Source organism: Eurosta solidaginis, chromosome X (assembly GCF_040869045.1).
Source record: "Eurosta solidaginis isolate ZX-2024a chromosome X, ASM4086904v1, whole genome shotgun sequence".
Classification (NCBI taxonomy): domain Eukaryota; kingdom Metazoa; phylum Arthropoda; class Insecta; order Diptera; family Tephritidae; genus Eurosta; species Eurosta solidaginis.
Window position 1 is genome coordinate 198,649,745 of NC_090324.1, and position 16,624 is coordinate 198,666,368.

The window sequence follows — 16,624 nt, forward strand, 5'->3', positions numbered from 1 at the left end:
AATTCGGTACATAGCTTCCTGGGCATTCATTTCAGATCGCTATTTAAAACTAACAAAATCGGATTACAACCATGCCCACTTTTTCGATATCGAAAATTTCGAAAAACCAAAAAAGTGCGACAATTCATTATCAAAGACGGATAAAGCGATGACACTTGGTAGGTGGGTTGATCATATGAAGCAAAATAGAAAACTAGTAAAATTTTGGACAATGGGCGTGGAACCGCCCACTTTTAAACGAAGGTATTTTAAAAGTTATGCAAGCTGTAATTTGGCAGTTGTTTAAGATATCATAATGAAATTTGGCAGGAAGGTTACTGCTATTACTATATGCGTTCTAAATAAAATTTAGTAAAATCGGATGCCGAACACGCCCACTTAAAAAAAAATTTTAAGTCAAATTTTAACAAAAAATTGGATATCTTTACAGTATATATAAGTAAATTATGTCAACATTCAACTCCAATAATGATATGATGCAACAAAATACAAAAATAAAAGAAAATTTCAAAATGGGCGTGGCTCCGCCCTTTTTCATTTAATTCGCCTAGAATACTTTTAATGCCATAAGCCGAACAAAAATTCACCAATCCTTGTGAAATTCGGTAAGGGCATAGCTTCTATGACAGTAACTGTTTTATGTGAAAATGGGTGAAATCGGTTAAAGCCACGCCGAGTTATTATACGCAGTCGACCGTCTGTCCTTCCGCTCGGCCGTTAACACGATAACTTGAGCAAAACTCTGTACATCTTTACTAAACTTAGTTCACGTACTTATCTGAACTCACTTTATTTTGGTGTTAAAAATGGGTGACATCAGACAATGACGCCCACTTTTTCGATATCTAAAATTTCAAAAAATAATAAAAAATGCAATAATTTTATAGCAAATACGAAAAAAGGGATAGAGCATGGTGATTGGATTGGCCTTTTGACGCAAAATATTACTTTAGAAAAAACTTTCTATTATGGGTGTGACACCTACCATATTAAGTAGAAGAAAATGAAATAGTTCTGCAGGGCGAAATCAAAAGCCCTTGGAATCATGGCAGGAATACTGTTCTTGGTATTACATATATAAATAAATTAGTGGTATCCGGCAGATGATGTTATGGGTCACCCTGGTCCACATTTTGTTCGATACCTCGAAACTACCTTCACATATTCAACTAAGGGCCACGCCCTTTTAAAACCCTCATTAATCCCTTTAATTGGATACCCACATCGTACAAACACATTCTAGAGTCACCCCTGGTCCACCTTTATGGCGATATCTCGAAAAGGCGTCCATCTATAGAACAAGAGCCCACTCCCTTTTAAAATACTCATAAACACCTTTAATTTGATACCCATATGGTACAAGCACATTCCAGAGTCACTCCTTGTCCACCTCTATGGCGATATCTCGAAAAGGCGTCCACCTATAGATCTAAGGCCCATTCCCTTTTAAAATACGCTTTAATAACTTTAATTTGATTCCCATATCGTACAAACACAATCTAGAGTTACCCCTGTTCCACCTTTATGGCGACATATCGAAAAGGCGTCCACCTATAGAACAAAGGCCCACTCCGTTTTAAAATACTCATTACCCCTGGTCCACCTTTATGGCGATATCTCGAAAAGGCGTACACCTATAGAACTAAGGCCTGCTCCCTTTTAAAATACCTTTCATTTGATACCCATGTCATACAAACACATTCCAGGGTTACCCTAGGTTCATTTTCCTACATGGTGATTTTCCCTTATTTGACAAAGGTTGAAGGAAAATCGTTCCAAAAGACGTCACCCTTGGTTTACAATTTGGTCGATATTTCCCAAACGTACGTGATATGGAACTAAACCCCTTATAATACGAAACCAACGCAGCTAAGCTCTCAGCTGAGTATGTAATGTGCCCGAACTTAGCCTTCCTTAATTGTTAATGTTTTTTCATGGCAGCCCTAAAGGAGTTATTTTAGAAAGAACAGTTGGTCTTCACGAATTTTATTATTAAAATATGTACGTAAGTTGTTTAAGCAGTGCTAACTATTTATTTTATTATATTCAGCGTGCTTTGCACACATAGTATATTAACTTTGATTGGATAACGGTTGGTTGTACAGGTATAAAGGAATCGAGATGGATATAGACTTCGATATATCAAAATCATCAGCATCGAAAAAAATTTGATTGAGGCATGTCCGTCCGTCCGTCCGTTAATACGATAACTTAAGTAAATATTGGGATATCTTCACCAAATTTGGTACACGAGCTTATCTGGACCCAGTATAGATTGGTATTGAAAATGAGCGAAATCGGATGACAACCACGCCCACTTTTTATACTCAGTTGAGCAGAGCTCACAGAGTATATTAAGTTTGATTGGATAACGGTTGGTTGTACATATATAAAGGAATCGAGATAGATATAGACTTCCATATATCAAAATAATCAGGATCGAAAAAAAATTTGATTGAGCCATGTCCGTCCGTCCGTCCGTCCGTCCGTCCGTCCGTCCGTTAACACGATAACTTGAGTAAATTTTGAGGTATCTTGATGAAATTTGGTGTGTAGGTTCCTGAGCACTCATCTCAGATCGCTATTTAAAATGAACGATATCGGACTATAACCACGCCCACTTTTTCGATATCGAAAATTTCGAAAAACCGAAAAAGTGCGATAACTCATTACAAAAGACAGATGAAGCGACGAAACTTGGTAGATGGGTTGAACTTATGACGCAGAATAGAAAATTAGTAAGATTTTGGACAATGGGCGTGGCACCGCCCACTTTTACAAGAAGGTAATTTAAAAGTTTTGCAAACTGTAATTTGGCAGTCGTTGAAGATATCATGATGAAATTTGGCAGGAACGTTACTACTATTACTCTATATGTGCTAAATAAAAATTAGCAAAATTGGATGAAGAACACGCCCACTTTTTAAAAAAAAATTTTTTTAAATTCAAATTTTAACAAAAAATTTAATATCTTTAATGTATATAAGTAAATTAAGTCAAAATTCAACTCCAGTAATGATATGATGCAACAAAATACAAAAATAAAAGAAAATTTCAAAATGGGCGTGGCTCCGCCCATTTTCATTTAGTTTGCCTAGAATACTTTTTTTGCCATAAGTCGAACAAAAATTTACCAATCCTTCTCAAATTTGGTAGGAGCATAGATTCTATGACGGTAACTGTTCTCTGTGAAAATGGGTGAAATCGGTGGAAGCCACGCCCAGTTTTTATACACAGTCCACCGTCTGTCCTTCCGCTCGGCCATTAACACAATTACTTGAGCAAAATCCGATATATCTTTACTAAACTTAGCCCACGTACTTACCTGAGCTCACTTTTTCTTGGTATAAAAAATGGGCGAAATCTGACCATAACCACGCCCACTTTATCGATATCGAAAATTACGAAAAATGAAAAAAATGCCATAATTCTATACCAAACACGAAAAAAGGGATGAAACATGGTAACTGGATTGGTTTATTGACGCAAAATATAACTTTGGAAAAACCTTTGTAAAATGGGTGTGACACCTACCATATTAAGTAGAAGAAAATGAAAAAGTTCTACAAGGCGAAATCAACAGCCCTTGGAATCTTGGCAGGAATACTGTTAGTGGTATTGCATATATAAATAAATTAGCAGTACCCGACAGATGATTTTCTGGATCACCTGGTCCACATTTTGGTCGATATCGCGAGAACGCCTTCACATATACATCTAAGGGCCACTCGCTTTTAAAACCCTCATTAATACCTTTAATTTGATATCCATATCGTACAAAAACATACCAGAGTCACCCCTGTCCCACCCTAATGGCGATATCTCGAAAAGGCGTCCACCTATAGACCTAATGCCCCCTCCCTCTTAAAATGCTCAGTAACACCTTTCGTTTGATACCCATATCGTACAAACATTCTAGAGTCACCCCTGGCCCACCCTAATGGCGATATCTCGAAAAGGCGTCCACCTATAGACCTAGTGTCCACTCCCTCTTAAAATGCTCAGTAACACCTTTCGTTTGATACCCATATCGTACAAACATTCTAGAGTCACCCCTGGCCCACCCTAATGGCGATATCTCGAAAAGGCGTCCACCTATAGACCTAATGCCCACTCCCTCTTAAAATGCTCAGTAACAGCTTTCGTTTGATACCCATATCGTACAAACATTCTAGAGTCACACCTGGCCCACCCTAATGGCGATATTTCGAAAAGGCGTCCACCTATAGAACTAAGGATTACTCCCTTTTAAAATACTCATTACCACCTTTCATTTGATACCCACATCGTACAAACACATTCTAGAGTCACCCTGGCCCACCCTAATGGCGATATCTCGAAAAGGCGTCCACCTATAGACCTAATGTCCACTCCCTCTTAAAATGCTCAGTAACACCTATCGTTTGATACCCATATCGTACAAACATTCTAGAGTCACCCCTGGCCCACCCTAATGGCGATATCTCGAAAAGGCGTCCACCTATAGACCTAATGTCCACTCCCTCTTAAAATGCTCAGTAACACCTTTCGTTTGATACCCATATCGTACAAACATTCTAGAGTCACCCCTGTCCCACCCTAATGGCGATATCTCGAAAAGGCGTCCACCTATAGACCTAATGCCCACTCCCTCTTAAAATGCTCAGTAACACCTTTCGTTTGATACCCATATCGTACAAACATTCTAGAGTCACTCCTGGCCCACCCTAATGGCGATATCTCGAAAAGGCGTCCACCTATAGAACTAAGGATTACTCCCTTTTAAAATACTCATTACCACCTTTCATTTGATACCCATATCGTACAAACACATTCTAGAGTCACCCTGGCCCACCCTAATGGCGATATCTCGAAAAGGCGTCCACCTATAGACCTAATGCCCACTCCCTCTTAAAATGCTCAGTAACACCTTTCGTTTGATACCCATACCGTACAAACATTCTAGAGTCACCCTTGGTCCAGCTTTATGGCGATATCTCGAAAAGGCGTCCACCTATAGAACTAAGGATTACTCCCTTTTAAAATACTCATTACCACCTTTCATTTGATACCCATATCGTACAAACACATTCTAGAGTCACCCCTGGCCCACCCTAATGGCGATATCTCGAAAAGGCGTCCACCTATAGACCTAATGCCCACTCCCTCTTAAAATGCTCAGTAACACCTTTCGTTTGATACCCATATCGTACAAACATTCTAGAGTCACCCCTGGCCCACCCTAATGGCGATATCTCGAAAGGGCGTCCACCTATAGACCTAATGCCCACTCCCTCTTAAAATGCTCAGTAACACCTTTCGTTTGATGCACATATCGTACAGACACCCCTGGTCCACCTTTATGGCGATATCTCGAAACGGCGTCCACCTATGGAACTAAGGATCACTCCTTTTCAAAATACTCATTAACAGCTTTCATTTGATACCCATATCGTACAAACACATTATAAAATCACCCCTGGTCCACCTTAATGGGGACATCTCGAAAAGGCGTCCACCGATAGACCTAAGGCCCACTCCCTCTTAAAATGCTCAGTAACACCTTTCATTTGATACCCATATCGTACAAACAAATTCTAGAGTCAGCCCTGGTCTACCTTTATGGCGATATCCCTAAATGGCGTTCATCCATAGAACTATGGCCTACTCTCTCTTAAAATACTCTTTAATACCTTTCATTTGATACACATGTTATACAACCACATTCCAGGGTTACCCCAGATTGATTTTCCTTATTTTGTCTCCATAGCTCTCAACTGAGTATGTTATGTTCGGTTACACCCGAACTTAGCCTTCCTTACTTGTTATATATATAACATTTTCGAAAAGACAAAAAACCTGATTATTTAGTAAATTATACACCTAGAATGTTGAAATTTGGCATGTGGACTGATATTGAGACTCTTGATAAAAATTTAAAAAAAACTTTTAAAATGGGCGTGGCACCGCCCACTTGTGATAAAATCAATTTTACAAATATTATTAATCAGAAATCAAAAATCGTTAAACTATCGTAACAAAGTTCGGCAGAGAGGTTAGCTTTACTATAAAGAATTCTTTGAAGAAAAATTAACGAAATCGGTTAAGGACCACGCCCACTTTTATATAAAAGATTTTTAAAGGGTTGTGGACGGATAAAATAAGCTATATCTTTGAAAAAAAGAGCTTTATGTCAATGGTATTTCGTTTCCCTACTGGATTTATAACAATAAATAGGAAAAACTTCAAATTAAAAAAATGGGCGTGGCACCGCCCCTTTTGTGACTAAGCAATTTTCTATGTTACGGGAGCCATAACTGAAAGAAATATTAACGGATCGTAACAAAATTGGAAAAAAGTGTTTCCTATAGCAGGAAATATTTCTAGAAAAAATGGACGAGATTGGTTAAAGACCACGCCCACTTTTATATAAAAGATTTTTAAAATGGTTGTAGACGGAAATAATAAGCTATATCTTAGCGAAAAAGAGCTTAATATCAATAGAATTTTACTTTCTAGATTGCATTATAACATTAAATTGGGAAAACTAAAATTTTTGAAAATGGTTGTGGCACCGCCCATTTTATGACTAAGCAATTTTCTATGCTTCTGGAGCCATAACTCGAAGAAAAATTAACATATCGTAATGAAATTGTGTACACAAATTTCCCCTATAGCAGAAAATATGTCTAGTAAAAATGGACGGGATGAGTTAATGACCACGACAACTTAAATATAAAACAAGTTCGTAGTCTAGAATAATAACCTATAACTTAGCAAAAAATAGTTTTGAATCAATGATATTTCACTTATCAAGCTTTATTGTAAAAGGAAATGGGGAGACATTTTTTTTAGAGGGCGGTGCCTTGTGTTATGTAGAAAAGTAATTTATCTGAAATGAAATGTGCAATTGAAGCTCACGCTGAGTATATAATGTTCGGTTGCACTCGAACTTAGACACCTTTACTTGTTTTATTTAAAATCAAAACAAAAGTGAGCTTTTTTATCAATATTTTTTTCAATGTTATTGCAAAGATAAGTATAATACAGTGAGATTTTCTATATTATTTGTTATAATTTTTCGGTGAAATTCTTTGAAAGGACAAATAAAAGAAAAGAAAGGGAACTAAAAGAGAGGAAAGGAATGGAAAGGAAAGGAAAAAAAGGACAGTAAAGGCAAGGAAAGGAGATAAAAGGAGAGGAAATTACAGGGTGGAAAGGAAGGGAGAAGACAGGACCTGACAGCGAACGAAAGGACAGGAAATTAAAGAAAAGGAAAGGAAACGAAAAAAAGGAAATGATAGGAGAAATGAGGATAAGAAAGGAGAAGGAAGGAAAGGAAAGGATAGGGGAGGAAATTAAAAGAAAGGAAGGAAGGGAAAGAAGAAAAAAAAGACAGGAAGGGAAGGAAAGGGAAGGAAAAGGAAAGGAAAGGAAAAAAAAACAAAGAGAAAGGAAAATAAAGGAAAGGAGAGGAAATGAAAACAATTAATTAAGATATTTTTTCCTTAACTTTCATCCATGCAGTTTAATATTTTAATAATAATTTTTTGTTACGACTTAAATAAGTTTTTGAGCTGAGCTTTTCATAATAAGGTTTGATTGAGTGTTCAATTTTGACTGGTTGTGGTGCTGGAGAAAACGTCTTGATTTTAAGAATTATGTTTTGCAGTAAAAATAAATAAGGCTCAAGGACAAACACTTAAGGTAGCCGGTTTGGACCTAAGAGCTCAATGTCTCACACATGGGCAATTATATGTAGCTCTATCCCGTGTAACAAACAAAGATAATTTATGTGTTTTGGCTCCTGATAGGAAAGCTGCAAACATAAAATACAATGAAATTTTATAAGAAAGAAAATAAAAACTAACTGAATATGAACAGTTAAAATGTATGGATATATATTTAACTTCGCTTTGGATTTAATTTTTTATGAATTATCTTTATTTTTTAATTGAACCATTAATTCAAAATGCAACAACAAATTACTATTTTTAAACAATGTAACCTGTGTGAAACAAGGTCCGGGTTGCTAGTCTATATATTGTAACGAATTTTACTTGCAAATCCTCTTATTTGCAATGCTCTGCTAAGTTCGAATCACTAAACTGTTGAATAAATAACTCCAATATTGAATAATGTAAAAATGGCCTTTATTAAAGTAATTCACAATGACACTTATACTTTGCTACTCTCTGGCTTAATATCCAAACTGATTGATAACTCAAATTGAACTCTACTATTGGCCGCCAGATCGCGTGCTTAATCAATAACTGATTGATTGCTCAACTCAAACTGAATTACAGCGCCTCTTCATCTGTTGCCTTTTATACCCTTTGGTTTCCTCGTTCGCATTTTTCCAGAATGTACAAGCATTGTCCATGAGCTCTCAAACTTCTCAGCTATAACTAAAATTGCACAATTTTATACGTCTTTTAGGCGCTTCCAGAATCTACTAGTCCAGTAGCTCTCAAACTTCTCAGATATATGCATGTGTTTGCGCATTGACTCTCCGCTGCTCGTATTCGAACATGGTACATATGTGTAGACGCAATTATTTATTCGTTTATGTAGATACATAAAGATTGAATTATTGATGTGAATGTTTGTAGTTTACAATCTCTCGCGCGCAAATGTGTGTGTTATCTCTCTGGGCTGCCTTTTATATGTGTATACTTGATTTGATTATTAACGTAAATACTGCTTGGCATGGCCTTAGCATCGCCTTAGTGATGGGATAACTTAGTGATGCTAATATCCGTGACACTGCCCTCCACCTAAGTCTGATCGTCCCGATCAGACAAATCTCCTGATCTAACTGCCGCTAGCATCTCCAAATGTACCACTCTTCTAACCCGTGGTTTCCCAGTGGTTTGTATGCGGTAGATAGTATCACTGATCTTCTTCACAACTTTGTACGGGCTTTCCCAACTGCACCGAAATTTAGCTGGAACACCTTTCCGCCGGTGAGGGTTGTTTAACAGTACCAAATCTCCCGCCAAGAAACCTTCCGAATTAAAGTTCTTGTCATGCCAGTGTTTCATCTTACTACTCATTACCCTGGGCCGTTCCTTTACACTCTGTTGTTTGGTCAATGAACCACTTCGTAGAGCCTGCGCTGGACGAATTTTCTTTGCATAATCGGTGTCGTTCCCACATTTTACAACAGTAGTGCGCTCCGGCTTGAAACTACCCTCGCATTCTTTCTCGGAAATTCGTTGCTTCGTTTTCCTGCGTCTTTTAGGTTTTGTCAATGCCAGTGTTTCTCTCGCAGGTACTTTTGATTTTGATTTATTTGGCCCATTCGATCTATCAACCTTTACCTTTGAATTTCGTGGCCTTCGTCGAGTATTCTCCACCAGTACCCGATTACTGCTGAACCCTTTTTCCAAACTAAAGTTAAGTGGCACATCTTGGTTCTCATAACGCATCACCCTTCTCTGCATATCGATCTTGATGTCATGGTCAACCAAGAAATCCACTCCCAATATAACTACATCAACAATCTCCGCCACAACAAATTTGTGTAGAACCATGACCTTCCCAATCAATACTTCACATATCACTTCTCCCTGAACTTGGTTATACTCGCCAGTGACCGTACGCAACTTTGCTCCAGGTAACGGTTTTACTCTCCTGTTTACCAAGTCAGATCGGATCAAGGAATGAGATGCGCCCGTATCTACAGTCAGTACTCGTTCTTTGCCATCCACATTCCCTCTGACGGTAAGACTGCTCGATTTTCTACCAATTTGCGACTTAGATATCACAGGGCATTCAATAGCTGGATCTAGCTCTCTACCTCTTACTCGCTCTTGCTCATCTCCTCCAGCTTTGCGTTTATGGCCACCCACATTGTTGGAACTATTAGGACCAAGATCGCAATGACGTGCAATGTAACCTGGGTTGCCGCACTTCAAACATTTAATAACTCCGGCATTCTTCTGTTGAGATCCCTTCAGTGCTTCCAAAATTGTTTCTACCCACTCTGGCCTTTCTACTTCCACACGGCGTGCTTTGAAAACTGGCTTACACAGAAGCGACGCTGTTTCCTGAATCAGAGCATGCGATACCGTTTCAGCAAATGTTAGTTTTGGATTCGCATATGTAGCCCGCTTCGTTTCCACATCTCGTATGCCATTTATAAAGCTCTGAATTTTTACCCTTTCCGTGTATTCCACGGGTGCATCCGCATTTGCAAGATGAGCCAATCTTTCAATGTCCGAAGCAAACTCCTGCAAAGTATCGTTAGCTTTTTGGTAGCGGTTTTGCAATTCTATTTGAAATATCTGTTTCCTGTGCTCCCTTCCGTATCGCCGTTCTACAGCAGCCATCAATGCGTCATAACTGTTCCGTTCGTACTCTGGAATAGTCTGTAAGATTTCGGCAGCTGGTCCTTTCAATGCCACGAAGAGTGCGGCAACTTTATCTTCCACATTCCAGTTGTTCACTGCTGCGGTCTTCTCAAACTGTAGCTTAAAGACCTGGAAAGGAACAGAACCGTCAAAGGCTGGTGTTTTTACCTTTGGATTACTCGCTGAAACTGCTGGACGATTTAATTGTAACTGCTCCATACGACCCTTCAAATCATCGCCTTCTGCCTGAAATTGAGCGATTTTTGCATCCTGCGCTTCCAGCTTTGATGTTACCCTTGCTTCCTGTGCTTCTAACTGTGAAGACATTTGTGCCACCTGCAATGATAAGCGCTCCTCTTGTTCTTCCATCTTTGATGTTATCTGTGTCGACTGCGATTCCAGCTGAGATGACATTTGAGATGTTATTTCTGTCTTTTGCGATTCCAGTTGGGATGCCAATTGTGACGACATGTTGGACATTTGTGCCGATATTGCAGCCAACATCATGTTCAGGTCTGTGTTCGCCATTGTCTGCGGTGTTTCATTTTTATCTTCAATTTTTGCTGTTGTCTCGTCCTCATCAGGATAAAAGACATACTCGTCCACATCAATTCCTTCTGCTTCCATTGCCTCTCGTAGCCGTGCCTGAAGTTCGAGTTTAACGCCGCTTGTATTCAATCCACGGCTCTCCAACTCCTTCTTTAGTTGCTGGATCTTCAATTCACTGAACTTTGCCATGTCCTTGCTGTCCTCTGGAATTTATTCAACAATTCCTCTTCTGACACCAATTGTAACGAATTTTACTTGCAAATCCTCTTATTTGCAATCCTCTGCTAAGTTCGAATCACTAAACTGTTGAATAAATAACTCCAATATTGAATAATGTAAAAATGGTCTTTATTAAAGTACTTCACAATGACACTTATACTTTGCTACTCGCTGGCCAAACTGATTGATAACTCAAATTGAATTCTACTATTGGCCGCCAGATCGCGTGCTTAATCAATAACTGATTGATTGCTCAACTCAAACTGAATTACAGCGCCTCTTCATCTGTTGCCTTTTATACCCTTTGGTCACCTCGTTCGCATTTTTCCAGAATGTACTAGCATTGTCCATGAGCTCTCAAACTTCTCAGCTATAACTAAAATTGCACAATTTTATACGTCTTTTAGGCACTTCCAGAATCTACTAGTCCAGTAGCTCTCAAACTTCTCAGATATATGCATGTGTTTGCGCATTGACTCTCCGCTGCTCGTATTCGTACATGGTACATATGTGTAGACGCAATTATTTATTCGTTTATGTAGATACATAAAGATTGAATTATTGATGTGAATGTTTGTAGTTTACAATCTCTCGCGCGCAAATGTGTGTGTTATCTCTCTGGGCTGCCTTTTATATGTGTATACTTGATTTGATTATTAACGTAAATACTGCTTGGCATGGCCTTAGCATCGCCTTAGTGATGGGATAACTTAGTGATGCTAATATCCGTGACACTGCCCTCCACCTAAGTCTGATCGTCCCGATCAGACAAATCTCCCGATCTAACTGCCGCTAGCATCTCCAAATGTACCACTCTTCTAACCCGTGGTTTCCCAGTGGTTTGTATGCGGTAGATAGTATCACTGATCTTCTTCACAACTTTGTACGGGCTTTCCCAACTGCACCGAAATTTAGCTGGAACACCTTTCCGCCGGTGAGGGTTGTTTAACAGTACCAAATCTCCCGCCAAGAAACCTTCCGAATTAAAGTTCTTGTCATGCCAGTGTTTCATCTTACTACTCATTACCCTGGGCCGTTCCTTTACACTCTGTTGTTTGGTCAATGAACCACTTCGTAGAGCTTGCGCTGGACGAATTTTCTTTGCATAATCGGTGTCGTTCCCACATTTTACAACAGTAGTGCGCTCCGGCTTGAAACTACCCTCGCATTCTTTCTCGGAAATTCGTTGCTTCGTTTTCCTGCGTCTTTTAGGTTTTGTCAATGCCAGTGTTTCTCTCGCAGGTACTTTTGATTTTGATTTATTTGGCCCATTCGATCTATCAACCTTTACCTTTGAATTTCGTGGCCTTCGTCGAGTATTCTCCACCAGTACCCGATTACTGCTGAACCCTTTTTCCAAACTAAAGTTAAGTGGCACATCTTGGTTCTCATAACGCATCACCCTTCTCTGCATATCGATCTTGATGTCATGGTCAACCAAGAAATCCACTCCCAATATAACTACATCAACAATCTCCGCCACAACAAATTTGTGTAGAACCATGACCTTCCCAATCAATACTTCACATATCACTTCTCCCTGAACTTGGTTATACTCGCCAGTGACCGTACGCAACTTTGCTCCAGGTAACGGTTTTACTCTCCTGTTGACCAAGTCAGATCGGATCAAGGAATGAGATGCGCCCGTATCTACAGTCAGTACTCGTTCTTTGCCATCCACATTCCCTCTGACGGTAAGACTGCTCGATTTTCTACCAATTTACGACTTAGATATCACAGGGCATTCAATAGCTGGATCTAGCTCTCTACCTCTTACTCGCTCTTGCTCATCTCCTCCAGCTTTGCGTTTATGGCCACCCACATTGTTGGAACTATTAGGACCAAGATCGCAATGACGTGCAATGTAACCTGGGTTGCCGCACTTCAAACATTTAATAACTCCGGCATTCTTCTGTTGAGATCCCTTCAGTGCTTCCAAAATTGTTTCTACCCACTCTGGCCTTTACTTCCACACGGCGTGCTTTGAAAACTGGCTTACACAGAAGCGACGCTGTTTCCTGAATCAGAGCATGCGATACCGTTTCAGCAAATGTTAGTTTTGGATTCGCATATGTAGCCCGCTTCGTTTCCACATCTCGTATGCCATTTATAAAGCTCTGAATTTTTACCCTTTCCGTGTATTCCACGGGTGCATCCGCATTTGCAAGATGAGCCAATCTTTCAATGTCCGAAGCAAACTCCTGCAAAGTATCGTTAGCTTTTTGGTAGCGGTTTTGCAATTCTATTTGAAATATCTGTTTCCTGTGCTCCCTTCCGTATCGCCGTTCTACAGCAGCCATCAATGCGTCATAACTGTTCCGTTCGTACTCTGGAATAGTCTGTAAGATTTCGGCAGCTGGTCCTTTCAATGCCACGAAGAGTGCGGCAACTTTATCTTCCACATTCCAGTTGTTCACTGCTGCGGTCTTCTCAAACTGTAGCTTAAAGACCTGGAAAGGAACAGAACCGTCAAAGGCTGGTGTTTTTACCTTTGGATTACTCGCTGAAACTGCTGGACGATTTAATTGTAACTGCTCCATACGACCCTTCAAATCATCGCCTTCTGCCTGAAATTGAGCGATTTTTGCATCCTGCGCTTCCAGCTTTGATGTTACCCTTGCTTCCTGTGCTTCTAACTGTGAAGACATTTGTGCCACCTGCAATGATAAGCGCTCCTCTTGTTCTTCCATCTTTGATGTTATCTGTGTCGACTGCGATTCCAGCTGAGATGACATTTGAGATGTTATTTCTGTCTTTTGCGATTCCAGTTGGGATGCCAATTGTGACGACATGTTGGACATTTGTGCCGATATTGCAGCCAACATCATGTTCAGGTCTGTGTTCGCCATTGTCTGCGGTGTTTCATTTTTCTCTTCAATTTTTGCTGTTGTCTCGTCCTCATCAGGATAAAAGACATACTCGTCCACATCAATTCCTTCTGCTTCCATTGCCTCTCGTAGCCGTGCCTGAAGTTCGAGTTTAACGCCGCTTGTATTCAATCCACGGCTCTCCAACTCCTTCTTTAGTTGCTGGATCTTCAATTCACTGAACTTTGCCATGTCCTTGCTGTCCTCTGGAATTTATTCAACAATTCCTCTTCTGACACCAATTGTAACGAATTTTACTTGCAAATCCTCTTATTTGCAATCCTCTGCTAAGTTCGAATCACTAAACTGTTGAATAAATAACTCCAATATTGAATAATGTAAAAATGGTCTTTATTAAAGTACTTCACAATGACACTTATACTTTGCTACTCGCTGGCCAAACTGATTGATAGCTCAAATTGAATTCTACTATTGGCCGCCAGATCGCGTGCTTAATCAATAACTGATTGATTGCTCAACTCAAACTGAATTACAGCGCCTCTTCATCTGTTGCCTTTTATACCCTTTGGTCACCTCGTTCGCATTTTTCCAGAATGTACTAGCATTGTCCATGAGCTCTCAAACTTCTCAGCTATAACTAAAATTGCACAATTTTATACGTCTTTTAGGCACTTCCAGAATCTACTAGTCCAGTAGCTCACAAAATTCTCAGATATATGCATGTGTTTGCGCATTGACTCTCCGCTGCTCGTATTCGTACATGGTACATATGTGTAGACGCAATTATTTATTCGTTTATGTAGATACATAAAGATTGAATTATTGATGTGAATGTTTGTAGTTTACAGTCTCTCGCGCGCACATAGGCGTATAAGTAAATGCATCTGTGTGTGACATCTCTCTGGGCTGCCTTATATGTGTGTATACTTGATTTGATTATTAACGTAAATACTGCTTGGCATGGCCTTAGCATCGCCTTAGTGATGGGATAACTTAGTGATGCTAATATCCGTGACAATATGTATAAAAGAAAGTGGTGTTAGTTACACTGTTTTTAACTCAAAAACGGATGAACTGATTTGGCTGAAAATTGGTGGGGAGGTAGCTTAGAGCCAGGAGACGGACATAGGGAACTTTTTACCCCGTTCTGGCTAGGGTCTTGAGATCAAAACGTGGACCTGGTTAATCCTGGGATGTGTTGCACGCACTTTGGCAGAAAATTCATTTATAATATGTGCCCGTTCTTTGATTTAAGTAGTTAACGGCATAGTTTTGGGAAGCATTCGTCACTGTAAAAGTTTGTCACCGGCCACCGTACTGTCTTAAATAGACCTCACATATATTTCATCACGGTCTAATTATTTTAAAATAATTGATAAGGAAGAAATTAAAAAAATATGGTACTGAACTTTGCAACTTTAGTTTTTATTTAGAGATATGGTCTTAAATAATAGCTTTCCTGTAAAATTTTAAAATTTTGATACCATGAATAGACCAAATATGAAGGAAAGCTTCTAAACGTTACCTACCCTTCGAAAGTCTCCATAATTCCTTGGATGAAAAAACGCCAGTAGCCAATATTGTATCATTGCATATCACTCCATTGTAAGGGTTATGGCTCGAACCTATACAAATAAAGAAAACTGCAGTTTATAATTTTATAATTTATATAAAAGGCACGGGAAGGAGGTGAGGTGAGGGTTTGGCGTAGTTACAAAATAATAACAACCTATTCATTCGGATTTTAATAAAATAAATAAGTAAATCTTAATTCGATACTTCATTTAATATTCAGAGATAGACAGAATAACTCAGTCCCTCTGAGCCTCCAATTGCATTAAACTTTCGCATCAAAAATGTAAGAACACATCGAATGCCTAATATAAAGCCACAATATTTTTTGAAGGATTTTTTATTACTACTGTTAACTATTTATCAATTTCATATGAAACCATATTCTCTACTACTTCGCAGGCATGAAGCTTTGAAATAAAGTATCTTAAATTATATTTTTGCTAGAATAGGGGATTGGGTTGTCTAAAATAAATGTCAGCATTCGATGTTGAAACTTACGGTTGCTTTATAATCTAGCCATCAAGGGGACTGTATTTATCGAATTGCTCCAAAACATTCGACAAGGTATCTCACAGCTTATTGCTACGAAAGTTATCTTCGCTTGGATATCACTCCACGTTCTTCAATGTGTTGTGTTCCTACCTATTGAATAGGTGCAGTATGATATCAATCGAAGGTGTATCATCCAAGCTTTTTAGTGCCACCTCTGGCGTACCCCAAGGGAGTATCCTCTTCTTTTCATTTTTTTTATTAATGATATTGGCAGTTGTTTCACCTCGTCAGAGATCTTAATCTATGCTGAAGACCTGAAAGTCTACTCAACTAAAACTTTCGAAGATGCATAGTGTCTACTAGAAGTCATAAATAGAAGAACACTCTGGTGAGGTGATAATCAAGTGCTATCATATTACTTTCGCAAAACTCCAAAATACCTTACCAACGACTTACAATATCTCATGTGCTCCTCTTCAATCAAGGACCTTGGGATCATCTTCGACTCCTCGTTCTGGTTCAGAACCATATTAGTTACATTATCTCTAGTGCGTATGCCTCTCTCGATTTCTTAAGGTGTAACAGCATCAATTTTTCATATCCATATACCCTGAAATTGCGTTACTC

General features: G+C 39.1%; 1 protein-coding gene across 1 annotated transcript in view; it reads right to left on the minus strand.

The window, feature by feature from the left end:
• The window catches only part of LOC137235367 (nuclear factor 1 B-type-like), a 957,540-nt gene that overhangs the window by 356,814 nt on the left and 584,102 nt on the right, over positions 1-16,624 (minus strand). Inside the window, exon 6 of the mRNA XM_067758363.1 lies at positions 15,460-15,555. Coding sequence (XP_067614464.1) covers positions 15,460-15,555 — 96 coding nt within the window. The remainder of the gene's footprint in view (positions 1-15,459; positions 15,556-16,624) is intronic.